Source organism: Terrapene carolina, unplaced genomic scaffold, assembly GCF_002925995.2.
Source record: "Terrapene carolina triunguis isolate 2854851 unplaced genomic scaffold, T_m_triunguis-2.0 Scaffold836, whole genome shotgun sequence".
Classification (NCBI taxonomy): Eukaryota; Metazoa; Chordata; order Testudines; family Emydidae; genus Terrapene; species Terrapene triunguis.
The window spans coordinates 3,738,622-3,766,209 of record NW_020665187.1 but is presented as its reverse complement, the minus strand read 5'-3'; the positions used below and the strand labels follow the sequence as shown (position 1 = coordinate 3,766,209).

General features: G+C 47.5%; 1 protein-coding gene across 2 annotated transcripts; it reads right to left on the bottom strand.

Moving 5' to 3' along the window:
* On the bottom strand, positions 1 to 27,231 carry GALNT6 (polypeptide N-acetylgalactosaminyltransferase 6). Of its 2 annotated transcripts, XM_026660727.1 has the most exons (11): positions 27,154 to 27,231; positions 26,744 to 27,099; positions 21,642 to 21,814; positions 14,934 to 15,083; positions 13,290 to 13,524; positions 7,452 to 7,569; positions 6,540 to 6,740; positions 5,368 to 5,499; positions 2,481 to 2,582; positions 854 to 1,006; positions 1 to 155 (listed from the first exon to the last, which is right to left on the bottom strand). In XM_026660727.1, the coding sequence occupies exons 1-11, from the start codon at positions 27,229 to 27,231 to the stop codon at positions 33 to 35; spliced, it is 1,821 nt and encodes a 606-aa protein (XP_026516512.1). In that variant the 3' UTR covers positions 1 to 32. The 2 variants fall into 2 exon arrangements, with proteins under 2 accessions (XP_026516512.1, XP_026516511.1); XM_026660726.1 differs by having other exon boundaries at positions 26,744 to 27,231.
* Between the last annotated feature and the right edge of the window lie 357 nt (positions 27,232 to 27,588).

Here is a 27,588-nt window from a genome sequence, read left to right as displayed (position 1 = left end):
CACATTTCTTGCTGACACTGGTTTTGTCTTCACTATATGTCTTGGGTAAAGAACCACTGCTGATAAGAATCCGAGGGGTTACAGGAAGTCATAGATGGATGCTCATCTCTTGCCGACAAACACATGTTAGAGGCCACGTTTTTAATCAGACGATCCTAAAAACAAAGATACTTTGCTCACATCATCCACCGATCTCGAAGTGCTTTACAAAGACCATTGTTATCCTCACTGTAGAGAAGGGGAAACTGAGGCACAGGGAGGCGATGTGACTTGCCCAAGGTCACCCAGCGAACCATTGGCAGAGCGAGGAATAAAACCCAGATCTCTGGAGTAGATCTGGGCCAGATTTTTCAGCCAAGACTTTTTTTTTGGTGAAAAAAAAAAAATGCCGATTTGGATTGACTGAAACACTTCACCAATTTGTGTCAGTTTTGGCTGAATTATTTCAGTCGGAAAAAATTCAAAAGTTTTGTTTTGCCGTTTTCAGAACAAAATGTTTACATTTTCCGATTCAAAATAACTTTTCACTTAAAAAAATTCCTTCAATTTAAATTTTTTTTTTAAAAAGCTCCAAATTGCAACAAAACTGTTTGACCCAAACCAAAATTTTTCAATTTTTTGGAACAGCCAGGGAGCCAAAATAAGGTTGGTTACTTGCATGGCTCCACTCCTGAGCCCCAGTCCAGTCCTCTCCCCAGTAGGTCCCACTGCCTCCCAAAGGAACCCTCCCAGTTTGACAGCAAAGCACAAGACAGGCTTCTGCAAGGCATCCAAGAAACTCTTGTCAGAGGTGAGGAAGAGGGAAAGATATTGCTGCTTCTGGGTGCATTGAACCCCTGTGTTCTTTACTTACGTGGGTCAGTTCCCATTCTTCATTTCCTGGAACACGCGTGTTTTTTCCTGTGAAGTGACAGTCTCCCAGCTCCACCGGCCCAAAGCCGGACCGGAGGCAGAGCTGCTTGCCGATGTTGTGCCGCAGGTCCTTCTGGGACGTGTATTCAAAATACTGAGAACCAAGACCAGACAGGGGAGATTAGACTGCTGCTCTCCTTCTCTCCAAATGGTCACCTATGCTACAAGAAAACCGCCTGCCTTCTCCACTAATGAAGGCAGCACCAAAATTAACTCAGGGTGGTAGAATTCATTCTTATGCCAGTTGATAATCAAGTGCATCCCAATGCCGGTCGGTCCCCACAAGTCTGAAGGATCCACCCCCCACCTTGACGAGACATCTAATCCCCCAATGAGTTGCACACTGAACAGCATGGATGCCGGATGGACAAGGGGCAGCCTGCTCACGCCACCAGTGGAGTGAACCCTATCTCCAATTTTGATGTAATGCCGATGGCCCTGGGATGGTCTTTAGCAGTAGGGACTGAAACGGAGACCTCTGGATCTTAATGCAAGAGCCTTTACTGCTCAACCCGAAAGAGCCATCTGTTAGACAAGGATATAGCAGACTCATTAATTTCTGGGCAATCTAGCCACCACTAGAGGGCCACACTGAGTTGAGCGGCCGGGGGGCAAAAAAAAGAGTGCATTATAGTGGGGCATATTCAAAAGCAAAACAGTCAGACACCCAACGGAGCTGGCAGAGTGGGGTAATAGATTTAGTGGTTGGAGCAGAAGGCTAGAAGTGAGCTCAGAGATCTCCTGAGCTCAGATCAGCCACTGATGGGCTGCGTGAACTGGGACAGAATTATTTTCCCCTCTCACACTCCTTCCCCATCCTCTACCATCCGTAGGGATAACAACCTACTTCATGAGGGAAAAAGGGAGCAGAGCTAAGGTGAATTTTTTGGATGACGTTTTTACTGCCAAACAATGAAGATTCAGATGGACCAAAACGTTTCACAAATTCTTGCTGAATTCACCAAATTCTTTCGGTAAAAAAAAACAAAGAATCAGGAAAAAAAATCTTAACGTTTGTTTCAACACTTTCGAACATGCTTTTGGGATAGAATTTTACATTTAAACCGGTCAAAAGTCAAACACAATGTTTTGTTTCAGTTTGAATGAAATGGTTTGTTTGACCCAAATCAATTTTTTTTCCCCTTCAGTGGTTTGGTTCAGCCCAGAAACAAACCAACAGAAAATTGGGATGGTTCTGAAAGGGGGCTTTAATTCACATTGTGAAGTGTTTAGAAATCCTCTGATGAAAGGCAGAGGCGCACAGAGTGTTGCTGAAGTGCTACGGACTTCAGCTGTTTGGGGCAGAGATCATTCAGGCTCAGGACTTGAATGAAGGTTATTGTCCTTACCCAAATAAAATAACTTGTTTAAATAAGGAGAGGTACAAAGGAGGGGGAACTGCCCAGGTTACGTGCATGATTCACATCTTAACTGCGAACGGGGAAAGGCTGGGTTTTCTGTCTTTTCCCAGCTCTGGGCTTTGTCTTTTCCCAGCTCTGGGCTTTCCTATTTCAGTGGAGGTGGGATGGGGTGAAAGCTGGTGGGATATACTCGCACAGGTTGCATACCTGATTGCCGCCCATTCCATGGCATGGGTACATGATCAACGGCTTCCCTCCATGATTGTTCTCGCCAACATCCAGGCAATTCTTTGACCCTTCATTTTTAATCTGAAAGCAAAGAACAAAACAAAGCAAGCAAGCAACTCTGGTCGGAGGCGACTTTGCTGCATTCTGGGCGCTCAGGCACAGACCTGACCCAACCCTGTGCGCCTGGCCAGGGATTCAGGGTCCACTTTTCAGCTCAAAACACAGCCCAGAAAATCCTATTACAACCTGTCGGGATCCCTGGGCTGTTTTATTTTTTTTAAATCAGGGCTTTGCTGTGGTTTTGTTTGGGTGCCTGGGATCCTCCCTATTTCTCTTCTTTCAGCAGGGGTTAGTTTAATACTCGGTATATTTGGGCTGAAATTTTCAAAGCCACTGGAGATGGAACACTAGACGGAGAAGGCTCTGAGTTACTACAGTGAATTCTTACCCCAGGTGTCCAGCTGGTGGGTTTCTCCAACACGCACAGGGTCTGATCGCCATTTGGGGTCAGGAAGGAATTTCCCCCCAGGTCAGATAGGAAAAAAACCCTCAAGGTCTCTGCCACCTTGCATGTGCAGCACGGGGCATAGGTAACTTGTTGGTTTGACCAAGAGCACGTGGTGGATTCTCTGTAATTGAAGTCTTTCAATCATGATTCGAGGACTTCAGTAACTCAGCCAGAGGTTAGGGGATGGGGTGGAGGCGGTTCTGTGGCTGTGATGTGTAGGAAGTCAGACTAGATGACCAAGGTGGTCCCTTCTGGCCTTAAAGTCTATGATTGCAGCAACCAATTCACATTAAAATAATGAGTACTGGACCTCCAAAATTGCTTCACAATCTCGGCCTTGGAGCTCTAAGTCTTAAGAGGCTGGGACCTTTCGTAAAGCTCTAACTTTCCAGGGATGATTATTTTTGGGAGCTGGGAAGACAAAGCATTCTGGGGAAAATAATGCTGAGAACTCTGCAAACTGAAAACAACCCAGAGCAGGTGTCAAGTAATCTGCTATGGCCAGATAGCTGTAAACGGCCTTCGATACAACAACTTCAGGGAGCAGCCCTGCAAATTAATAAATCATCTGCCATGCTATCTTCTGGCTGCACCTGTATTCCGGAATGCAAGCAAGGGCAGGCGGGTTCAACCAGGATTAGGATCCTATACACAATCTGTTTACGTCTCGTCACTCTTCTTCTGCTTACATATCAGTAGATAGCTGGATCAGAGAACCGGAGCGGCAAGTTTTTACTATGCAAAGCAACAACCTTTCTGCAGTGGGCATTTAACTCCGTTGCTGTGAACTGGAAAGAGCTCAGTGGCGTGAGCTGACTTCCCAGGACAAACCCAAAGTGTGTATTTTCCTTGAGGCAACTGACCTTGAATGGCCAGAGAAGCCAACCACAACAATCCTTAGTGGCCAGAAGAGATAAACAGCGCTCTGCACAGAACTGATTTTTCAGTTTGGGGCTAACAGCACTGCTGTGTCTCACAGGGGTGCGTGGGAATTATATATTTAAGATTGCGAGGCACTCGGATATTATGGTAACACAAGCCAGATAAATACTTAAGAGATGCTGTTTTTCTGGACTCACTGGGAAGGTGAGAGTCAAACTCCTTTGTCTGTTGCTCAAAGCCTCAGTTGGCTTCGCTATAGTTCAGTCCCATTTTAAACTCCCCAACTCTCAGAACCTTGTACTGATACCAGTCTCCCTTCAGCCTAGAACTGGATTGGCCACTTAGAAGCCTATTACTTGGCCAGAAGTACCGACATGAGGCGTGCCCAGCCCTCAGGCAGTGAGCGATCCTTACTACACTCCCCTCGCCGGCCTGGGTGAAAGAGCAAAACCGGCTAAATCAAAGACCAGTCTTTCTGGGTGTTGCCACGCCCCCCCACCCCTACCGCTTAACCGCCACTGTTCCATTCTTGAGCAGAAGCTGCCAATCACGTAGCTAGCTGGGGAGGAATATATGGGGAGAAGTCTTTTGAAAAGAGTGAACTTTTTTTTCATTGTGTTTAACATTTTCTATGAAGCTTTTCGTCCTGATGCAAGATTGTGTCAGTAGGAATAAAAGCCCACTTAAAAAAAAACAAAAAACAATACCAAATGCCTTTTCCACTGGGGAGGGAGAGGGGGAAGAGAGGGGCGGTTGTGTGGGTAAATAAAGGGAAAATGGGTTCTCTCTCTCACACCCAGCTAGTGTAGATGAGCCCTGAGACAAAGAGGAATGGGATGGGGGGAGGAGGAGAGAGAGATCAGGCAACTGAACAGGAGTTTTCCAAGTCTGACAGAGTTGCTCATGAAGAACATGGAGGATTCAAAGTGCCAGGGCACTGTTTAAGGCTATGTCTATACTATGAGTTAGGGGTGGGATTCCCCTGCCCGTGTACACATGCTCACACCTAAGCTCTCATCGAACCAGCCGTGAGCATAAATAGCAGTGTTGTCGCTGCAGCAGTGCCGGTAAGCGTACGAAAGGTATGTATTTGTAGATTCCAAACCCCAACCCAGAAGGGACCATCGTGATCTGGTCTGACCTTCTGTATAACACAGATCATAGAACTCCCCCAAAATAATTTCTACAGCAGATCTTTTAGGAAAACATCCAGTCTGTGGCAAAGTCATTTCCCCTTTCCCTGTCTGAGTTTCTCATCTCATCTGAATTTTGTCTTGGACATTTAGACTGTAAGCTGTTTGGGGCAGGGACCGTCACATCAGGAGTCTGCTCCGTGCAATGGCGCCCTCATCTTCATTGAAGCCTCTACACCGCACGAACCGCTGCTACCATCTCCATTTGTTTCTAGAGAAGGAGGGAATCGAGGGGGGTTTGCCAGAAGGAAACAGGACAACACAGAGGCACTCCTGCACTTACTGCTCCGTAGAAGGTTGGGGTCAAGTCTGGGATGAAGATCTCTGGATAGACAGTTTGTAGATACCAGGTGAAGTTTTTACAGTGCAGTTGCTCCTTCAGTTTGAGCCGTTCTGTAACGTCGCCGTACGTTTTCTATCAAAATCATGCAAGAAAATTAAACTAACCTCAATAGGGCAGCAACAGAATCCAAAACCCGGTGTTCCCTTTAATAGGTTTGCCTTAAAGCATCACAGAGAGGTGGTTTCCATTTGTAATTCACCGCAGAACCTTATGGGAGTAAGTTACTACACACCTTCCCTTCTTATCACAGGTAGGATGCAAAACAGCACCAAGGAGCATGTTTCCCAGGATGCTGGTCACTGGAAGTAGAGAGAGAGAGAGCGAGAGAGAGAGAGAGAGGAAACCTGTTTTCCCCTCCAGCGAATCTCAGAGAGTTTGAAATCCCCACCCGCCCCCATCCCAAATCAGGACAAAGTGGAAATCTCCAAAATATTTGCCTAAAAAACCCCCAGAAAGTTCAGGTTGGGTTAATCGAATGGTTTTCTTTTAAAGCTTTGTTTTTTAAACCTAACTAGAAATTTAAAGTAATGATGTTTTGAGCTAGAAAACCTGAATTTTTTTTTTCTTCCAGAAAATGTCAAAATGAAACATTGATAGTTCTGAAGCTGTTCTATGGTGGTTTTTTTTTTGGGGGGGGGGGGGGGGGGAAGTCAGGTGGTTTGTCCAAACCTACCCTGTTTTGCAAACAAATTTCAATGAATCAGCATTTTTTGACGAAAAACAGTATGTTGAAAAATTCTCTAACTGGTTCTAATTGGAAGGCTCATCTCAGACAGCACAAGGCACCTTTTCAAGCCAATAGCTATAGTTGAAGGTGGTACTAGCAATAACCCATCGCCCCCCAGCTCTAAAACCTAGCTCCGCTACTGATCCAGATCCCACGTGGATTGGCCACTGACCCGGCACAGAGTCTAGTTGACTTCTATGGAGTTCTGCACAGGCAGATGGGTCCATCCATGTGGTTCTCTTCATAGGACCAGCGCCTTAAGCGTGACACTAAAAGGGGCCCAGCACTGCCAAGAGGAATCAACCAACTAGTTTCCCTGCATACAGAAACACATCAAAGATGCTTTGATTACTTGTGAGATGCTTTATGGAACTGGATTCGGTACCTCTTTGGCCATCTTCCAGGCCTGCTGGTTTCTTCTGTAGAATATTTCCTTATAGTCGTCCATCCAGACCTCCGCCAGGCGCACTTGGTTCCTGGAGATGACCTGAGTTCCTTTTGGGAAGGTGTGTGGACTTTTGGAGCGGAACACGTGCCCAACCACCGAGCAGGGGATGATCTCCAGCTGACCACCACACTGCCAAACCTACACAAGGGAGAAGCCGCCCATCCAGTGGATTTCAAAGGGAGCTTTAGTCAAACAAACCCTGACACATCAATGAAAGGGGGAAAAGACTTTTTCCTATGTCCAAAGTGTTTTCCTCCATAGTTTGAATTACAGAACTGGACTGGGTTGAGATCTGCCATAATGTGCTTTGAGCTTCATTATTTGTATTGCAGTAGGACCTTGAAGCTCCAGTCACAGACCCCACCACACTAGGGGCCGTACAAACAGAGCTCTGCCTTTCTAACCACATGCACTGAAAACAAAGGCTCTGGTTTGCAAAGGAGTGGCGAGACCTCAGCACTTCCGGAATTCAGGCCCAAAGCCCACAGTTAAGGGATTTTGTTAGCCAAGGTTATGAGGCCTTATATTCAACTCAACGGCATTTCTCCGTAACGTGATAACTTTTGAATGCTACATCTGATCAATGCCAGAATTTCAGGGAATGTTCTAGGCATTAGTGAGCACAATCCTATTGATTGGGGGGGGAGGGGAGGGGCGGAGAGAGAATTTCAGAAAATCAGAAGAGGGAAAAACGGGAAACCACACAGGGACCATGTGTGTTTGTGGGGGAACTCTTGCAATATGATGGGCCTACAGAAGCAACAAAGTGTGTGGGCCCCCTAGTTTTAATCCTGCTAGAAGTTAACGGTTCCCCCCCCCCACCCCCACTGCGCTTCACTTGGCTCTTACCCTAAAGGACATTTCGACATTCTCCCCACCCCAGATCTCCATCTGGTCGTCATAGGAACCAATGTGTTCAAAATAGGACTTGGAGATCGCAAAGAGGCCACCAGCAAAAGCGGGAGACCTGAGGAGACACAAAAGCAGAATCAAGAGACCATCCTTCGTGCATCACAAATGTTAATTTAACAATCCTGGCAAACCCCACCATTCATCCTGCTGTAAGACAAATATCCGTAGGAAGCGGCAGGACAAGATCAGAAAGGAGGATATTCAAAGCCGAACCCAGCAACTGCCTCCATCAGCATTGGTTTGGTATCGGCAGCTTTCTTGGTATGGACATATTAGGACAGAAGACCAAGGAATACTGGAACACGTTTACCAAGGAAGGCTGCTACACAGCCAGCAATCCCAAAAGCTTTAGTAGGGCAATAAGGTCACGAAGGATGGACAAACTGAACATACAGCCAGACTGTTTTAGGGATCTGGCTAGAGATTGAGCCAGGTGGCACTCAAATCTGTAGGGAGGCCTGGGGTGACTGAAGGTCCCTAAAAGTGTGTGCGCGTGGGGGGGGGGGGGGGGGGGGGGAGGGGGCCCGGCGGGGCACGGGCACCTGAAACATGGCCCCACCCTTGCCCCACCCCTTCCCCCACAAGGCCCCGCCCTTGCCCCACCCCTTCCCCACAAGGCCCCGCCCCACAGTCACTCGCCCTTACAGCTGTAAAAAGTGATGGGGCCCTGACCTCCTGCCCCCACCCCATTCTGGGGCCCCTGAGGGAGGCTACATCCCTCTTGGATTTGTCATGATGCAAATATCCCCAGTTTGCAGATGGGGATAGCTACACTGAGACATTAAATAATCTTCACATTCACAGCTCTGGGTCCGGGTATTCCGGTATCCTCCTGCGATCAGGAAAAACGTTGCTCTGTCGTGAGTCTACGACATTAGGATAACAAAGAAACCCTTAGAACGACCATCAGACCCGTCTTGCCAAATACTTCAGATAAGGGATTAGCGTCTAGACAAGGAGGAGGGTCCAGTGGATAGCACACTAACCTGGAGACTCTGAAGACCTGGGTTCAATTCCCCCCCTTGCCATCATCTCCCTATCTGACCTTAGGCAAATCACTTGATCTTTGTGCCTTGGTTTCCCCATCCGCAAATGAGGATAACAGTGCTACCTTGCCGCACAGGTGTGTTGGGAGGGAAAATACATGGGATTGTGAGGAGCTCAGATTGTCTGGTAATGAGGGCTAGGTAAGTCCCTAAGACAGAGAGAAATCAAGGGAGCAGCGGATAGCTGCGGGACCCAGGGGCCTGATCTGATTCAGGAGGAGGGGAAGCCTAGAGTATCATTACTGAACGTCATAGCAGAAAGGAAATCCAGTTACTCAGGGCTAAGCTTCTCCTTCCGTCTCCCTTTATAATCTGTTACATCTGAATTTTAAACGAGGGGTGGGGTGGAACCGAAACTGGCTTTTATAAAACTTACTGAACTGCTGTGTTCTCGCCGAGAGGAGCCAGCGGAGATTAGAGGCAGCTGGAAGCCAAGTTACCAGTCGACAGGAAAAAAAAGGGACCTTTATTGAGACAGAAACTTCTCCCGTCTGACCTTTCCACAAAGCGGAGCCGTACTCCAGGCCAGAGGCCAAGCTTTGTCTTGCTATCGTGGAAAGGGCCAAGAGCAGGCATTGAATGTCTTCACTTGGGAATCTGAGGTTATTCTGTTTCTGAAGGGGCAGAGACGGGGGACTATAGTCTACAGTTGTCTGTGCCAACTGGGCAGCAGGCTGGCAGGGTTTGAAGGAGACAAAAGACTCTTTTCTATGGAGCTGCAGGAGCAATGGACTTTCAAATGTCAAAGGTAAGTTACCGAAACCAAAGAAAAAACCCAATCTTAGGAACTTATCTGGCCCCGTCACTGTTGTATCTTTATTGTATTTATCCTTGCAGCACTTCAGCGCTGTTCCGCTCCCTTTTACAAATGGGGAACGGAGGCAGAGGACAGGTCTACATGAGACAAGGTTTTCCAGTATACTATGCTAGCACCTCACGCTGGCAAAACTGTGCTTTGGGCAGTATAGCCGACTCCAGCCCTTCTGAACAAAATGAGTTAGATCAGCAACGCTGTGCTTTTACCAGTACGTCAGTCACAAGTCACGCCCTCTTCACGTCCCGGACTCAAACAGCTTTGCCAGCAAAAGTTTAAGGTGTAGAACGGACACTAGTTTATATTAGGAAAGATTTGCTGGTATAGTTATACTGAAAACCCTCCTAGTCTAGATGCAGGCTACATTGGCCAAAGGAGAGCTTTTGCGGTATAGTTAAATCTCCTCCCCGAATGACAGGAACTGTACTGGCAAAATACCTCTTCTGCCGATATAAGCTACTTCTCTACTAGGGCTTTTACAGGCAAATCTTCTCTCATGGTTTGTCCAAGATCGCACAGGAAGTCAGTGGCGGAGCAAGGATTTGAACCCAAGCCTCCTAGACCTGTGCCTTAACCACAGGACCATGCTGCCTCCAGCCTACTAGAATTAATTGGAAATGAACCAATACCATCTCACTGGCAAAGACAAAAACCCACAATAAGTTTTGTTAACTCTCAGTATTGCAATAAGTAGGTGCTCCTGTTTTGTGAGGGCCGGCAATTCCTACTAATCTTTAATGCTCCCTCTGTTCAAACGGAAAAGGGCCTTTTCGTAAGACTGAATGGGCGGATCCCCCCCGCTTCCCCCAACCCAGGTATTGACAGTGCGTTCAGATGACAGGGTTTTTGAGGTAAGTGGAAAGATGAAAAGACACAGTAATTAGGCCCTTAATGAGAGACTTTGCCAGAAAGCAAGGTCTGTCTGGAGCCTGAGGTGATTAAGACGTCCTTTTGTAACGCCGAAAGACCCCGGTCGGCGGCGGGCAGGATCAGACCGGGGACCTCTGGAGCTTAATGCATGAGCCTCTACCGCATGAGCCAAAAGACAACTGGCTCTTAGCTAAGGCTGTAGAGCAGACTCATTTTAACTCTCTTGCTAAGCGGTCTCGGTGCCACTAGCTGGGACAGAACACCACACCCAGGAGGTGTGTGGGTTACACTTTCGTTTGTAGAATTAAGTTCATAATGGCTCTGTCTCTCATTCAAAGCCAACCAGAGATATGCTCCCCACCAGCCACCCCACTCCTTTCAGCTAACCCGAATAGAACGCACACCAGTGTCTGATGTAGCTGCGTTACACTGGGAAGGGGAAGCTATTCAACTCCTAACAGCCAAGCAACCTAAGGGGACATCTTTACCCTCAGTTAAGAGGCTGTACACGGTATATGAACAAAAGGCCAAGCTGCCAGGAGCTGCCGCTGGCTTTGGAGGTTTGTTTTCGGGCCTGGTTTTCAGGTAATTCAAGGGCCTGCAGGGCCAAGCCAGTCCAAAGCATCTCAGCACTAGGTCTGAGCTGGAAAACAAGAATTCTGTTTTGTGAAAATCGGAGGTTCTGAAATGTGCTTTAGTTTTGCATTGGAACGATGAAACTCTTTGAAATTTTCCATCAAAAAACATGAGCCAACAGCTCTGTGGTTAGTCCACTCACCTGGGATGTGGGAGATCCAGGTTTAAGTCACTGCTCTGAGTCAGGCTATTGGTTGTTCTGGGAGCCCACCCCAACCCCTCAAAAAAAAATAATCCATCTTGACTATTCGACACCTTCCTGACGAATGTTTAATCAAAACTGCTACATTTCCATTAGAAGTTTTGGTATTGACAGATCGGATGTCTCAGACAGAAAAGTGTTTCAGTGAAAAACTCCTGGCTAGCTCTGCTAGCCTCTCTCAAAGTCAGGCCTGAGGTACCTTGAGCGGCACTCAACATCTGACACATTCAAAACAGGACATGCCCAAACTCAGCAGCTCTTTATGAGAGCTTGGCAGTAGGGCGTCTTAGGAAGGGTGGGGTCAAGGGGCTACTCCTCCCCACAAAGATACATGTTGCATGGTAGATGGTGTTTGTCTTTGCCTCTTTTCTCCCCAAGAAAAAGGACAAATGCCATCTAGAGCTGGTTGGTGTGGGGGTGGAAAAGAACAAAAAACCCAAACAATTTGGTAAAAAAGCTTTCATTTTGCAGGGTTCAACGCTCCCGTAATTTTTAATTGGTTGTTTTATCCTCCCCGACCTCCTTTTGGGGGGGGGGGGGGGGGGGGGGGGGGGAAGGGTGGCCACCTGATTAAAAAAAATTGACTGGAAAAAAGAAAGCAGAAGTCAAAAAATGAAAATAACCCCACCAATATTTTAAAAATCGTGAAAAATTTTAAATGGGTCATTTTTTAAAAACAAAGATTTTCCAAATTCAGAAAAAGGCTGACAAAAAACAAGAGAGAAAAAACAACCCCCTGCAAAAAGCCACCACCACACATCATTTGTCAAGAAGAGTTTAGTCCACTCCAATACCCAGGACGCTATTTGCAGGTCAGATTTGCCCTCTAAACAAAACAGGCCACATTGAATGAACCTCAGACAGATCCAAGGGCTTGTCTGCGCTAGAAAGTTGCACCGCTTTCACTATCCCAGTATAATACCACCCACCTCTTCTAGCTCTTTTCACCAGTAGGTCTCAACGCGCTTCACAAACTTTAATATACGGATTCTCACAATGCTCCTGTGAAGTAGGGCATTATCCCTATTGCACAGATGGGGAACTGAGACACAGAGAGGCTAAGTGACTTGCCCAAGGTCACGCAGGGAACCTGTGGAGGAGCAGGGAATTGAAACTAGGTCACACATCTGCCGTCATCACTGGACCAAGCGGTATAACCCTTCTAGTGTGGATGCTGTTACACTGGTATAAAGGTTCTTATATACCAGTATAGCTTATTACTATATGGGAATAAGCTATACTGATATAAAGCACCTTTATGTCAACATTACTGTCTCCATTAGGGGTTGTACCTGTATTCTGCCAAACCTAGTTATTAGATTTAAAAAAAAAAAATTCTATGGATGATATAGATGTTTATTGCTAAGCATTTCCCCCCTGATTTTTTATCAATTTAAAGTTTCACAGTTCTGCAAAATTATGGTGGGTTGGACCATGGGCGGGTGTGTGTTTCACACAATTATTTAATGACCGTAGATGCTGAGATTCAGAAAATTAAAGCTTTATAACAGTAAAACACAAATTGTCACCATCACATGTCAAAAATACACACTAAATATCCTTAAATCAAACTTTAATAAGTTCTCAAGCAGCATTTTTTTTTTTTTAAACTTCACCCATCTGTAAATTTCAGTAGTTATTGAGGGAAATTTTTCTCCTTGGTTTGTGTATGTATGGTGAAATTGACATTTATTGATATTTGCCGACAAAAATATAATCCTTCCAAGCCTAAGGATAACTAAACAATAAAACAAAAACAAAAAAATCACACCTTTGACTGGATGGATATATCGGTGTTTAGATCAGGCCTAAGCAGAAAACCTTGCAACTTGAAGAAAAAAAACCAAAAACTGCTCCTCTCATAGAATTATTCTAGTATTTGTTAACTACATCATTAGGCTGACAAGGAGGACCAAACACTCCTTTCCATTACAGCCTATTGCGGTACTGTATCACGTACCCACAAAGAAAAATGGTGTGTGTTACCATAACACCCAGAAGCTCCAGTCACGGACAGGGCCCCATTGTGTCAGGTACTGTACAAACACAGAACAAAAGTCCCTGCCCGGAGGAGTTTACAGTCTAAGACAAGAGATGGCTACTGACAGGGGGAGGATATGGAACCAGTGAGACAATGTTGGCCAACATGATAAGCAGTGGTCTCAGAAGACTGCAATATACCACAGGTATATTCACTTTGCACTTACTTGATAGGGGTGGTCTCATCTTTTCTTCTCTGCTTCTCCTTAGGAGGAATGGCCTCCCACCCAAAGGTCAAACTCCAGTCAAAATTTCCCCGACTGTGTTGCTTCCCATATTGGATTGGCTTGGAAAACTCAAAGGTATTCAGGTCGATGGTGGTGATGTCTGGACTCACCACGGCAGTGGGTTCCTCTGCAATCCGGGATAAGAGAGGCTCCAGCCAGCCGTGGAAACACTCGCCTAAGAAGCAGCGAGGAAGAGGACCATAAAGGTGGGATTTCATCACTACTGGTTAGACTGCAAGCTCTTAAGGCAGGCCCCGTCTCTCCCTATGGACCCAGATTCAATGAAGGACTGAAGCATACGCTGAATAGGAATGGCCTATGGTGTGAACCTAGCCCTCGACACAGCGGCCCCCCATTTCTGGTGGGGCATCGAGACACCAACAGAATACAAAATGATGAATGATAAATATTCTGGGGAGACCGGCCTCACCCTGAGTGGAGGGAAACAAGTTCTGCCCCCCTTCTTAGAAGGGTTGAGAATAACAGCCAGAACACACTGTATTTTCAGGAAAACGCTGTCATTTCATGGTGGTCCATATCTCGCTAGCCTTACGTGCGCAGAACAGCACTTTACGCTGCAAGAAATCCCATTCAAACAACTGAAAAAAAGGGTTCACGTAGGGACAGCTTTTGGTTTCGGCTTGCATTGCGACTGACCGGCCGTCTTGCAGAATAAAGCACTGCTCAGCGTGAGCAAGGCCCTGCGTGACTATTGATTATCTACAAGAAACCAGGAAAAAAGGCAAAAAAACCAAATCACCCCCGGTAACCCAGGCTGCTTCCAAACACAAATGCCATGTTGTAAGGAGGAGGGACAGGGGGAGAAAAGACAGATCAAAACTGGAGGTAAGTAACTATCCAACTGGCACAACTGAAAACAGGGCTGGATTTAGGGGTAGGTGACCCAGGTGACCATGGGGTGCTGGGCTTGGGGTTCTGGTTTCCTTGTTAGTGACAAAGGGGAATATAGAATGTTTGAAGTAAGATGTTTCAGGTATTCCGTACGTGCACCTCTGTAGACCCTTCCAGACTTTCCGAGAACTACATTTTCCTTGAACCTCCTAAATGCTGTCAGCCACACCCATGCGGCTATATAAGGGGCGGGACGTCGCCAGTCAATGAGATACAAGAACGAAGGGAAGGGAAGCCAGAGCCCAGCTGTGATATTGTGAACCGTGCTTTATTGGGTCATGGCGAAAGCGTACCTGTGTTTTAAAACGTGGCGAGTGTCAGTAGCGACGAATAATGGACATGTTTAATGAGATGCCAGAGGGATCTACTGAACCCCTATCTATGCAACATGCTTAACACGCAACGTTTGATGACTTTCTAAGACTGCGGAACTGAAATGAGCGACAAGTACAGTACAAAAATAAGATATTCAAAAGTTTAACAAACGGGGGAGGGGGGCGTGTGCCAAAGACGCTCCTTGCCTGGTGCGCCATTTGGCCTAGGCCTGACCAAAAAGAACCCAAAAAGCTGGGGGAATGCAAGTTCTTTCTAAGTAACATTTTCAAAAGCCGCTAAAAGCCACACCCGGGGTCCAGAAACTGACTCAAGGCAGAAAGGCCCAGCTATACTTACAATGAGCATCCAGGAAAGTGAGCACCTCTCCGCTCGCGACCCCAGCGCCGAGTAGTCGTGCGGTTATTAACCCTTTCCTCTCCTGCTGCCGCACCACTCTCACTATCTGCAGCTGCTTCACGTAGAGATCCAGTTGGTCTTTTAAATAGTCTGAAAGGGAGAGTTTATCGCATGCACAGGAAGTGAGAAGAGGTCATAATTCAGAAGGTCTGCCGATCTCAAAGCACTTTGCAACATCAGCAAGCGATACTCCCATTTTACAGATGAAGACGTAGTGGCGGAGGCAGGAATAGAAATTGGGTCTTCTGAGTCCCAGTCCTGCCCCACTGAGCAACACTGCCTCTCCAGAGAAGGACTGCCCACCCTAAGGGATCTCCTCACCTCATCCCCATGCGCCTCTTGCCCAGAGCAAACGTATTAGCTTTGCTGATCATGAAAACATGGCAGTATCATAGTTCTAAATACGCAGAACACACGGTGGGCTTGACGCATACAGCACTTGCATCAACACAACCTGAAGTCTGAAAACCCCAAAATACGTGTTAATTGACCAGGCTGATCCTAGGTCTGACCCTCACAGAGAGGACTAAATCCAGGACAAATTCCAACTTTTTAAAAGTTGTTTCCCCCCCAGCTGAGACTTTCTCTTTCCTCTCCCCCCAGGAAAAAAAAAAATAATTGAATCTTTTCTGCAGAGTCCACTGACTCAAGACAATTTCCTTGATTTTCTTCCACCTCCCCACTAAGATTCATGTCTAGCTTGAGCCTAAACATGGAAAAAGACCCCCCCCCAAAGGATTTTTTTATTTGTTAAAGTGAGTGGGCCTTGCGATGAAAGGCATTCTGCAATCTGAACTATGGAGCTCTTCCTGCAGCTATAATCTCTCCAGCTTTCTCCCATCAAAGAGATTAGTCTGGGACTCGACGGTACAACTAAAAAATTCTCCTGACTTGTAGTTAAAACTTCATCATGACCAAGCAGATGAATTGTCACCGGGGTAGTGGGGGGGAAAAAAAGATGGGGGGAGTGCAACTTGCTCAGAGTTGAGTGCACAAAAGGGAAAGAATTAGGTTTTCCCTCCAGCCAGATGTTACTATGACACAAAGGCACCAGAGGATGAGCTCAGCAAAGAAAAGGAAAGGGATGAAGGAGAAAGAGGAACATTGTGAAATATCTTGGTTTACTCAGAGAGGCAGGTCTAAGAAATGCAGGTGCACAAAGCTACTCCCATCCCCAACAGTAAGAGAGAGAGAAAAAAAACCCAGGTCACCCAAGCCTCTTCAACACGCAGCCAGGAAATATTCCCCAGTTAACATTTCAGGGGCTAAATCTACCTTAGATATTTACATGGCCTCTATCCCTGTAGAATCTGGATACCTCAACCTTTAATGTATTTAATTATCCCAATATAATAACAATACCTGTCTTTTATGTAGTGTTTTTCATCAGGAGATCTCAAACAGCGTTGCAATCTGTAATGTATTTATTCTCCCAACACCCGTGTGAGGCAAGGCAGTGCTGTTAGCCTCAGTTCCCTATCTGTACAATGGGAATAAGGAACTTGCCCAAGGTCACACAAGGCAGCCTGTGACAGAGGAGGGAATTGAACCCAGGCATCTTAGAATCTAACTGCTGGACCATCTTCTCCAATGATTGCAGAAAGGAAACGATTAGAGAGAATCTAGGCGTCTGCAGAGTGAAAATGGAATCTCAGATCCGGTCATATTATGGAACAAAGCAGGGAATTACACTCTTCCAGCACCTCTATCTTCTGAACCTGGCACATGGCTACCCAAGGACATTCAGGCTCACGTAAGTGGCAACAACAGAGTCCGCTGCTGCTGCAAGGCCTCTAGACAGGAAGTGGTGAAGCACAGTGGTGAAGTAAATGTCAGAGCAAAGCAGCTGTGGAAAAGGCACTTGAGTTACAGGTGATGACTGAGACCACGGCTCCAGCACCTGGGCCACAACAGGAAACGGCAGCAGAACAGAAAGCACAATCCACATTCCAGCATGTTTTGTAAAGTTTGTTGGCCTGTCAGACAGGATTCCTTCCCCGGCTTTTGTGGCTGGCTGGGAGAGTCGTTTCCGTGCTCTGTGCCTTTTTGTTTCTCCTCCAATCCCTTCACTAGTCTATTTAGACAAGCTCTGTGGGGCAGGGCCCTTTTCACGGTTTGTACAGCACCTAGCACCATGGGCCCCTCTTTCCAGGGGAAGCCACTTGCGTAGGGAAAGCCCCTGGCGGGCCGGGCCGGTTTGTTTACCTGCCCCGTCTGCAGGTCCGGCTGATCGTGGCTCCCACTGGCCGCAGTTCGCTGCTCGAAGCGGCGCGGGCCGAGGGACTTACTGGCCGCCGCTTCCAGCAGCCCCCATTAGCCTGCAGTGGCGAACCGCGGGACTTGTGGATGGGGCAGGTAAACAAACCGGCCCGGCCTGCCTGGGGTTTTCCCTACACAATCGGCGACCCCAGTCTGAGAAACACTGCATTAAATTAAGAGCGTAGAGAGGTCATTGGAGGCTTGAAACATCTCTGGATTAGCAGGGGGCATGCATCTGCCAACTGACTTGATTTTGTTTGCGTTGTCAGAGCGAAGGCTCCATTATTGCTGCAGGGAGCAACACTTCCCTGAAGAGTGCAACAACAAAAAGAGCATCCCCTGCTGCAAAATTTAAACCTCTTCTGAGCACCGAGTGGGAATCACCATACACAGCACATACCTGTCCTCTTGCCAAACTTCTTAACCAGCCTGCTTGCTAGTGGACATGTGGGTGGTAACGTTCAGCTGGGACACTGGACAGAGTCATTCAGCAGATCTAGGTTCTATTTCTGGCCCTGCCACTGACCCGCTGGCATGACCACGGGCGAGTCACTTCCTGCCTTAGTTTCTCCACCCTTTGTTTTATGAATTTAAAATAAGCTCTTCGGGGAAGGGTCCGTCTCTTACGATGGCTATAGCTACACTGCAATCAGAGGTGCGATTGCAGCCTGTGTATCCATGCTTGCGCTAGCTTTAATCTAGCTATCTTGGTAACAACAGCAGTGAATGGCTGAAGTGCAAGCATGCATAGTCGCTGACACAGTGGTTGCTCCGGGGCTCGAGCACCCACAGGGAAAAATTAGTGGGTGCTCTGCACCCACCGGCAGTCAAGCTCCCCTCACCCCCCGCCCTCCTCCTCCCCCCCAGAGCCGCCACATCCCTGGTCCTCCGCCTACCTCCCAGTACTTCCTTCCCGGCTGCCGCCAAACAGCTGTTTGGCAGCGTTAGCACGCTCCGGGGGGGGGGGAGGGGCGGGAAAGGACTGGAAACGTGGCACGCTCAGGGGAGGAGGCGGGGCGGGGATTTGGGGAAGAAGTTGGAATAGGGGATAGGGGTAGGGAGGGGGTGGGGCCTCATGGAAGGGGTGGAGTGGGGAGCGGGGCCAGGGGCAGAGCGGGGGTCAAGGACCCACGTGAAAGAGGGGAAGTCAGCGCCTATGCAAGCATGCACTCAGGGTCCCAGGCAGGCTTGTACAGCCATGGCTTCGCTATTATCGGTATGCGAGATAGATCAATTAAAGCTACCTTGGGTATATTTATACATGTTACAATCACATTCCTCTTTTGACTGCAGTGTAGATGCACATGGTCTGTCTACAGAGCATTTATCATAGTGGGGCTTGGAGCCTCTAGGTTCTACCATAATACAAAGGAAAACAAGACAATAAAGCCATCCCACAAACTGAGTAAAGCAAATCCCAATATAAATTTCACCTCCACTCAATGCCCACATGGTGTTCATATAAACACAGATCCCAAAATAAGGACCCCTCAGCCCTATATGGTGTTCAGAAGGGAATTAGGGTTGTCACCCGTCTGGGTTTTACCCCGATGGTCCTGTTTTTGGCTTGTGTCCAGGTGCCATTTAGGGTTGCCAGGTGCCTGGTTTTTAACCGGAAAGTCCAGTCGAAAAGGGGACCTGGCAGTGTCCGGTCAGATGTACTGACTGGACACCAAGAGTCTGGTTACCGCGGGGCAGGGGAGGCACTGGGTCATTAACCCACGCCAGCCCTATTCAGCTGGGGCTGCCTCCTATCTGCAGCAGCTCCTGTCCCCGGGGAAAAGGGAGCCCGGCCAGGGGTAGGAAGGGAAGTGAAGATGATCCAGTGAGCGAGGAGGGAAGAGAGGAGTGATGGGGGCAGGGCCTCTTAGGAGAGGCGGAGCAAGGGGCGGGGCCTCAGGGATCCAGTTACTAGCAATTAGAAAGGTGGCAACCCTACCTTCCACTATAGAGGTCCGTGCGGCTGCCCATTCACAAACTGAAGATATTGGTTTATCCCCACCCCCACCACTTGGTCAAAGCTTCATCTTCTCCGGGATCAAAGCTGCAGGCAGATCTGATGCTGAACCATATGATTAGTTTGCCTTGGTTGCAACTAATTTAGATCGCTAAATGGCAGTGTGCCTTGCAAGTGAGTAATTGCCAAGGATGGAAAGCGTAATGTGTTCTGTTTACAGGATGTGGGAGGGGTTCCCAGTTTGTTACTTGGTGACAGTTATGTGCAGAGACCAGATTTAAAAAAAGAAACAAAACAGGATTCAGTGCTACCAAGAATCAAGGAATCCGCCACATATACAAAGGGGATCGTCTGAATGTTACCAACTCTTTGGAATTGCACCTCCCCTGCACGTGGAAATGGAAAGCGGCATTTAACCTAAAATAAGGCATGGTCAGGATTGCTAGGCCAAAAATATGACCTTCACTCCCTATCCCCCACCTCCACAATCGTAGGTGGGAACCTGTGACTCATTTCACCTGCCCAAAAGAAAAATGAAGTTTGCACGTCTCCTTTCCTTCTCCAGGGAGCGTTAAACAGCCTAGCTCATGTGCCAATTGCGGAGCAGACTTCATCCGTGGAATATGCCATCCATAATTAACCTAGCATTCCACAGACATTTGGGAACTAAGCTTCCTTTGAGGAAAGTGGAACTAACCCCCCTTCAAAACCTGGCTCTTCTTGTTAAAGGCCCAAAATAAACAGTCAGAATAGATTATGTAGCTCTTCCTAATAGAATACTTCCTCTCCTTTCATGCTTTGGCAAGCAGTAAAACACTGAACAGTGTTGATATTTCAAGTATCACCCAAGTTAGCACCTGCTGAAGTGAATGGGGCAGTTCACATCTCTCTGAGCGATTGTTTCAGGCTCTCTGCAATCTCAGGCAGACGCCGCTGCGTCTGTTACAGATGGGTCAAGTTAGGTTGCAATAAAGCCCTGAAAAGAGCTACAGAAAAAAAATGAAAGGGCTGAGACTGGAGATCGGGAGGCCTGTCCCCGTCAGGGATGCCTGCCTTAACCAGGCTCGCTAGGCACACCTGTTGTAGTAACCTGCAGAACGGGACCCTCGTGCATTGTGGGAAGCAGCTCTTCTGGGGGAGCCTTATTGGAAGCTTTCCCTGGCTGAGCCACTAGGAACTCTTCAGCGCTCTCATTTTAGCCGAGTCCCCTCTGGTGGGCTGGGTCTTGTCTGGGAATCAACTCTTTGCAGCCCAGCTTGGAAAAAGCTGGCACCTTGGGAACAATTGTGTTACTGCTGGGTGGAAATTAGCTCACTATTATTGGAGTCATCGCTGCGGATATTACTCGCCCCGTTTCCTTAATACTGTCAACTGCACGCGCTGAACAGCTTAATGCATTTCCCCCCCTTTTTACTGGCCGATCAAAGATTCCAGCCTTGCAGCCCCGAGGGAATTTCCTTACAGTTTAATGGGAATTATCTGCAATTGTGCTGAAAGGCTTTTAGGGACCGAGCTCTCTTCGGCCCTTGGATGACCAGTTTCACTTGAGTTTGGTGCAACAGACTGTGCTGTATTGCTATTTTTTCTTGAGTACCCTATTGGTCTCATTTTCACACCCAGCTGTGCATCACAGACGCTGAAGCAAAAGCCACTTGAGACTAACTAGAGGCCAGCATCAGAGTTTAGAGCTCTTAATGTAACTTGGAATCAGGCCCATAAAGTCCCTTTTTGGGCTGCTAGGACTTTTAAGCGGATGTAAAACAGCCCCACTAAGAGCGTCCTTTGTGCAAGCAGCTTCTTGAGCCAATAGAACTAATAAGAGCTCTACACCAATGCTGCTTCCAGCCCCCAATATACGGGCACATGGACTGTGCATGCACCATGGCTATTCTAGATGCTTTACTTCCCAGGGCCTAAGTTAGAGCAACCCCAGGGCTGCTCTAGCTTACACCAGGAACTGGGTTAGCTCCTGCACAGTCCTGGAATAAAGGGAGTTTGCCCTCATGCTAATCCTACATAAGCCCTGCCCCATGTGCAGAAAGAGTAACTGAGAAACCAGGCCCCAGCCTTCCAGTGGGAGGGAAGGGGCCTTTTAGCAGCCAGGGATCTAAGAGATTGCCATGTAGGAAGGAGGCTTAATAGACAGAGCACTGCACTGAAACTCCAGAGACCTGGTTTCAATACTGAGCTCAGACACAGACTGTGCGCGTGACCTTGGGCAAGTCACTTAATCTATTCTGCGCCCCAGTTCCCTATCTTAGAGGGTTGCTGCAAGGGTTAAATCCCTTAATGTCCATGAGGTGCGGTGATGAGGTACATAAGTTACAATGGTATTGGGGAGAGGGAGCAGGGGACCCCTATATCACCCAGAGTCTCTGCAGTGCATCCCCCTGGATGTGCTTCCCACAACCAGTTCCAAGGCCCTAACTCACCATCTGTGCTGGCGTCGTCCACCAAAATGATCTCCTTCAGTAAGATGGCAGGGGAGGAGTGCAGGACGCTGTACACAGTGCGGAGCAAGGTGGACCAGGCCTCGTTATGAAACACGATGACGACGCTGGTGGTGGGCAACGGCGGGCAGCGCTTGAACTTCTGATCAATGCACCTACGAGAGAAATCAAGCCTAGTTAGTGAGTGCGTTTGTAATGCTCTGGCTGCTCTTGGCTTTGTCTCCCTCTAGAGCCTGGACCTCACAGCTTTATGGGTCTGCTATTGTCTACAAGCTAGCAGGCCTGATCTTTGAGCTCAAACAGCAGCATCCTGTGTGGTTAGATCCAGAGGACCCAGATGGCAGGTTTTCCTGTCCTGCAAAGATTCAAGACTTCAAAAAAGTTCTCCTTCTGCATCCAGAGAAAAACAGAGACCTTTTGCTAAGTTTCTCAAAAGATGAGACCCGCCTCAGGATAGCCCAGTGGTTAGCGCTCCCCTAGGATATGGGACAACCAGGTTCAAATCACGGCTCTAAACCAGGCAAAGCGGGGATCCATGTTCCCCTAGGTCCAAGCCCCTGATTCAGAGCAGGGATTTGAAGCTATGTGTCCCACATCCTAGCTAGGTGCCCTACTCAAAGTGTCATCAAGACGGATACATTTATGCAAAAAAGTGTGTCAACGCATCGGCATTTTCTGACGAAAAATCGTTTTGTCAAAGAGATTCCCAACCAACTCTATTCCCCTACTCACTCCCGGCAGCTGACCCAGTTGGGACATCTTCACATGCATATTTGCAGTGCATAATCCAGCATAATTAATGCTCTCCAGTGGCAAGTTGAACATCTCCTGATATTTCTTTACCTAGGTGTTTAATCCCAACGTTCAGAGACAATATCCAGCTCTCATCACGCCTTATACTTAGATTGCCAAGCTTTTGGGGGCAGAGACCATGAGTGGGGCTCCCAGGGATGACTGCAATATAAGTATTTAATAGAAGGGCATCTTTTCTCATTAATGTGCAAGGCCACTTAGCAGCCACAATGGGAGCTGAGCTCTGAAAATTTGTGTGTGTGTGAGTGAGTGAGTGAGTGAATGTGAGAGAGAGCGAGTGTGTGTGTGTGCACGCGCGCGAGAGTGTGCGAGAGCGAGCGCGCGCCCTGTGGAGCAAAGTCCTTCGTTTCTTCACAGAGCGGGTGTAGCGGGAGGAGAAGCTTGCACGAAAGCATCATTCCGGAGCGAGAGGGCACCTCATTTTTCAGCGGTTCACTCAATTCACAGCCTCTCCAACACAACCAACCAGAGGGGAACATTCAGCGACAAACATGGTGGCGGTTTTTGCCAAATAGACCGAGACTCCTTCCCGTAGGCCATCCTACAGCCATCCCATTTCATTTGTATCTGCTCTCGGCTCTATATCTGGTTTCCAGTCCTGCTCCTCCAGGGCGAAAGGTTTACAAACCCCCTTAACGATCACTGCTAGGTGAGTTAATAGGTTTAAACCAGGTTCCTAAAGCACTTAGACAGCCAGGCTGCAGCCTCCAAGGTTAAGCTTTGCTCAAGTGCCCATCTATTTTAGACTCCTCTTCCCTGTTACTTTAGCATCTCTGTCCTTTAGTCTATTTAGCCTGCCAACACTCCACTGTACAGATGGGAACTGAGGTACAGACACACTAAGTGACTTGCCCAAGGCCTCACAGGAAGTCTTTGACAAAGCAGGGACTAGAACCCAGCTCTGGACTAGTGCCCTCACCACCCCATCTCCCACGTGTCTAGTACTTTTTGGGTGCCTAAGATGAAACCTTTAAAAGGGGCCTGATTTTCAGGTGGCAAATGCTCAGCACTGTTTGAAGGGGGGTGGGGAGAATCTGGTCCCTTTAAGGTACCTCTTCAGGTATGCCAAAGTTACTATGCATCTGAAAATCTTTCATTGTTCAATCCATACAATGCATCTGTAAATAGTATACGTATAAGAATATGTAAATAGAATTACACTCTTTTTGGAATAAGAAAATAGTTAGTTCCCAGCTACAGCCAGTTCAATATCCAAGACATTTGGGATAGGCTGCGCCTAAGGATGGCACCAAAAAGAGTCTTGAAATACTTTGGGGCTAGCATGAAAAGAAAAAAAAAAAACCAAAACCAACTCCCTCTTCTTTTGACTCGACCGCATGCGAGCCCCGATCTGAACTTTCCGGAGGGCGTGTGAACGGCTCCCTTACATGCTACATACTTCAGCTGCACATCAAACGGGGGAGCGTTCCACATGGCAGATCAGGCTCTGCTTCGGCCTCAAAATCAAACAATGACGGCCCCTTCCAGCTGAGGGGCAGAGCCAATTCCTCCAGCTAGCCGATTTAGGTTTCGGTTCTGGAGCGCTTTACGCTTTCATTTCAATTGGTTTATGCCTTTTCGGTTGACTGAATACCATTCCTTGTGCTTCCCCGTTCCAGAACTCAGCGACCTTCCATTGTCACAGCCACACCTGCTAGGCAAAGATAATTGCCTGCTGGGGGAAACAGTCTGCAAACCGGGTCTGGGCTTCTAACCACTATTCAAAGCCATTTTCTTGAATGCCCTCTCTACAAAGCCTTTCCTAACCCACCTCCCGGCAAGGGGGCAGGCTGAAGTCTCAGCGTGCCTGGCTTCAGACCACAGGAAGGTCAAGCCTAGTCTGGCACATTTGACTCCTTTAGCCATAGCAGGAAGGTAGGGGGCTGTTCCACTTAGCTAAGAAAGAAAAATTAGGGCAGGGCTTCCTAGGAATAAAGGGAAAAATCGATCAAACCCAAGGGCAGTCTGGGAACAGGGAATTAAGTGTTTTTGAAGTAGGCAGACTTTTCTCTGTCTTTAAAGGGAGGGCTGTATCTGCCCTGGGAGACTTATGTTGGCTGGTTTTTAACAAAGGGCAGCAGGAGGAAGTTGGGTAGGAGAGTGTAAGAGACAGAAGAGGAGGGAAGAAGGAAAGAATTATTGCCCTAAGCTTTCACTTTAAGTCTGCTGTGGGGAGATTTCTTGTGATCTCCCTTTGTCCCAATGGTGCCTACTAATCAGAGCTGACAGTCAAACTATGGCCACAGTCTCTCAGTATTCCCTACCATCATATCCATAAAAGTCAGTCAAGCAATCATGCGGCTAGGGACTATTTCACATCAGTGGGCACGTCTTCACTACCCGCCCGGATCGGCGGGTAGAAATCGATCTCTCGGGGATCGATTTATCGCGACTCATCTAGACGCGATAAATCGATCCCCGAATCGACGCGTGTACTCCACCTTGTCAGGAGGAGTAAGCGGCGTCGATGGGGGAGCCGCGGCGGTCGATTTGCCGCCGTCCTCACAGCGGGGTAAGTCGAATAGGATACTTCGACTTCAGCTACGCTATTCGCGTATCTTAAATCGACCCCCCCCCTTTTAGTGTAGACCAGCCCAGTAACTGGCCAGTCCTAGATAAGGCAGCTAGCTCAGGCAACGTTCTCCCTGACTTTAATGCTTGTCGGGTGAAGACCTAGTCTACGTTGCAAAAGTTGCACTGGGGGTAACAAATGGAAAAAAGAAAAAGATCAATCTAGATATAACTTAGAGAATTTTTTCACTTCAAGGTCCCAGAAACAAAGACAAGGTTTTCATCTCGAGGCCAAAAGACCAAAAACATCAAGACACTTGATCATGGCCTTGGATAGACCAAGAGACTACCTACACTTGACCAGAGCTCAAAGAGCCGAGAAACGATGCACTTAAACGGATTTAAACCTAGATTAAACCGCTTTTGTTTCATTGAAATTCAGGTACAGTTGATTTAGTTACATGAGTGCAACTTCTGTAATAGAGACAGGCCCCTGGAAATCTCTCATACACCCGGCTCTACCCAAGTTGGACTGGTGCCTATGGGCTGAACTCTGCCCTCCAGTGTATATGCGCAACTGACTCAGGTCAATGGGAGGATGTTGCATGTATCAGAGTGTGTAATTTAGCCTAGATACTCAGCTGCAGATCTGGGAGTTGCAATGACTCTGCATCTAGGGGAGTTTATTTCAGTAACTAAATTCACCCCATGCACCATAGAGCTTTTCTGAAACAATGCCATGAGTTGGGACGTGTGTCCATTCAGAACCTCATCTACCCCGGCGAATATTTACGGCTTGCAGTAGCAACTTCAGCATTGAAATGAGAAGTACAGATGCATCTGTCTGTGAAAGGAACGGCACAAATTCTATATACGTTGGTTTAACAAGAAACCCTTTTTCAGAAAAACATTTTGGTGGCGTTTGTGATTGATTACCTAAGAAGGAAGGGAATGCCAGGCTACACCTGATATCAAAACTGAAAAGCAAATGAAGTGTCAATGAGACACAAACCAGCTGCCCGGACCCTGTAATAGCTACAGTAAAAACCCTAGCGATGGCCTAAGAAAGGAAAGATGCTAGATTAAGCAGTGCTTCAGAAAACTCTCTTTGAGAGCTTCAGAAAACCCTATTGGGTCACTCCTGTAACGCAGAGAACACTCAGACTGCCGAGATGGGGGTCAGACTTTTCAACGAAGTCCACACATCTTCCATGCTCTTAAATTGGAAGATGTGAGGTTAATTCCTCTGGCTTGCTTTGAGAACAGAAACCTCAACTCTAACTCTCCCTTGCCTTGCACTTGGGTCATCATGTACACCCGGGCAAAATGGGTGTAACATTTTTCACATTCATTGTGCACAAATATAAATGATAAAATGCAAGGCAGTGAAGAATCAGGCTCCGGAGAGGATAGCAATGAGAAAGAGTTCCCCTCTCCACTGGATCTTAGAGCTGGTCTCCATCAATTGAAACCAGTGCAACTTTCAGGTGTTACTTTAAGGCGATTTAGTTAAACAGGTGCAAAGGGCCACATGACCATTCTTATTTTAGTTTAACTGACATCAGTTAGGAACTGACTTATGATGAACCCAAATTAAAGTTTACATGGGTTGAAAAAACAGATTTAAGATTGGTGCAACTAGTGTGTGTAGACGTGGCCTCAGTCCAAGACTCGGGTTTACAGATCCCATCTCTCCTGCGGTACTGATTTTTGTGCTGCTATTTACAACAGGCATAAGAAGAGGAAGGGGGAGTTCTTACTCTGGAGGTCGGCTGTCAGGTCCCAGCGCCCTTTGGAGAGAGATCTGGTCGCTGGCAAAGGCGTTGAAGCAGTGCTTCTCATAGCCGCGCTCCTTCTCCTTAGTCTCCTGCGGTGTCCACTGGTCCTTTTTAAAAGCTTTGCCCTCAGCTCCTGGGCTGTTGGGGTCTTGGGGCGGTCGTTCCATCAGTGGTTTCAGTTCAGCTGGGGTATAGTAGCCTGGAAGGCAGGACTTGCTGCTCTGCAAAGGTTCCTCTTGCTGAACCGGAGCCCGGATCTGTAGCTTTGGCATCGAGTCGCGAATGTTATTTACTGCCCCCATCATCATGTCAATCACTTGGTCTTTCCTCTCGACAATGTTTTTCAGCCACGGCTCCTCGGTGTGGTCCCCATTCCCGACATCCTTCTGTATTATGAAGAGGAAGATCACAAAGACCACACCCACCAAAGCCAGCTTCAATGGGCCATAATTTCGCCGGAATAGCCTCATCTTCAGGGATGTTTCCAAAGTCCCCGCTAAGTTAGAGCTATGTGCATTTCAGGGCCTTACGTTCTTTGGCTATTCCATGGCCATCTGATGTCCTTTTCCAAACCTGGGGGAAACAAATAAATATGTATGAACTCTATTTACTATAAACTCATGCTTACCTCACTAATGTGCCACTGATAAAGAACCTAGCAGATGGAATTTATTCTCGGTACAATGTGAATAGATCATTTCATTTGAGATGCAAGAGAGAGGACATGACTCCTTGGAAGTGTTGTGGTCCACTGGCAGAGTGTGTAGGGGGAAATCAGTGGGGGAACAGGACCTTTCATTTCCTAATTTTCAAACGTGTTTTCATTC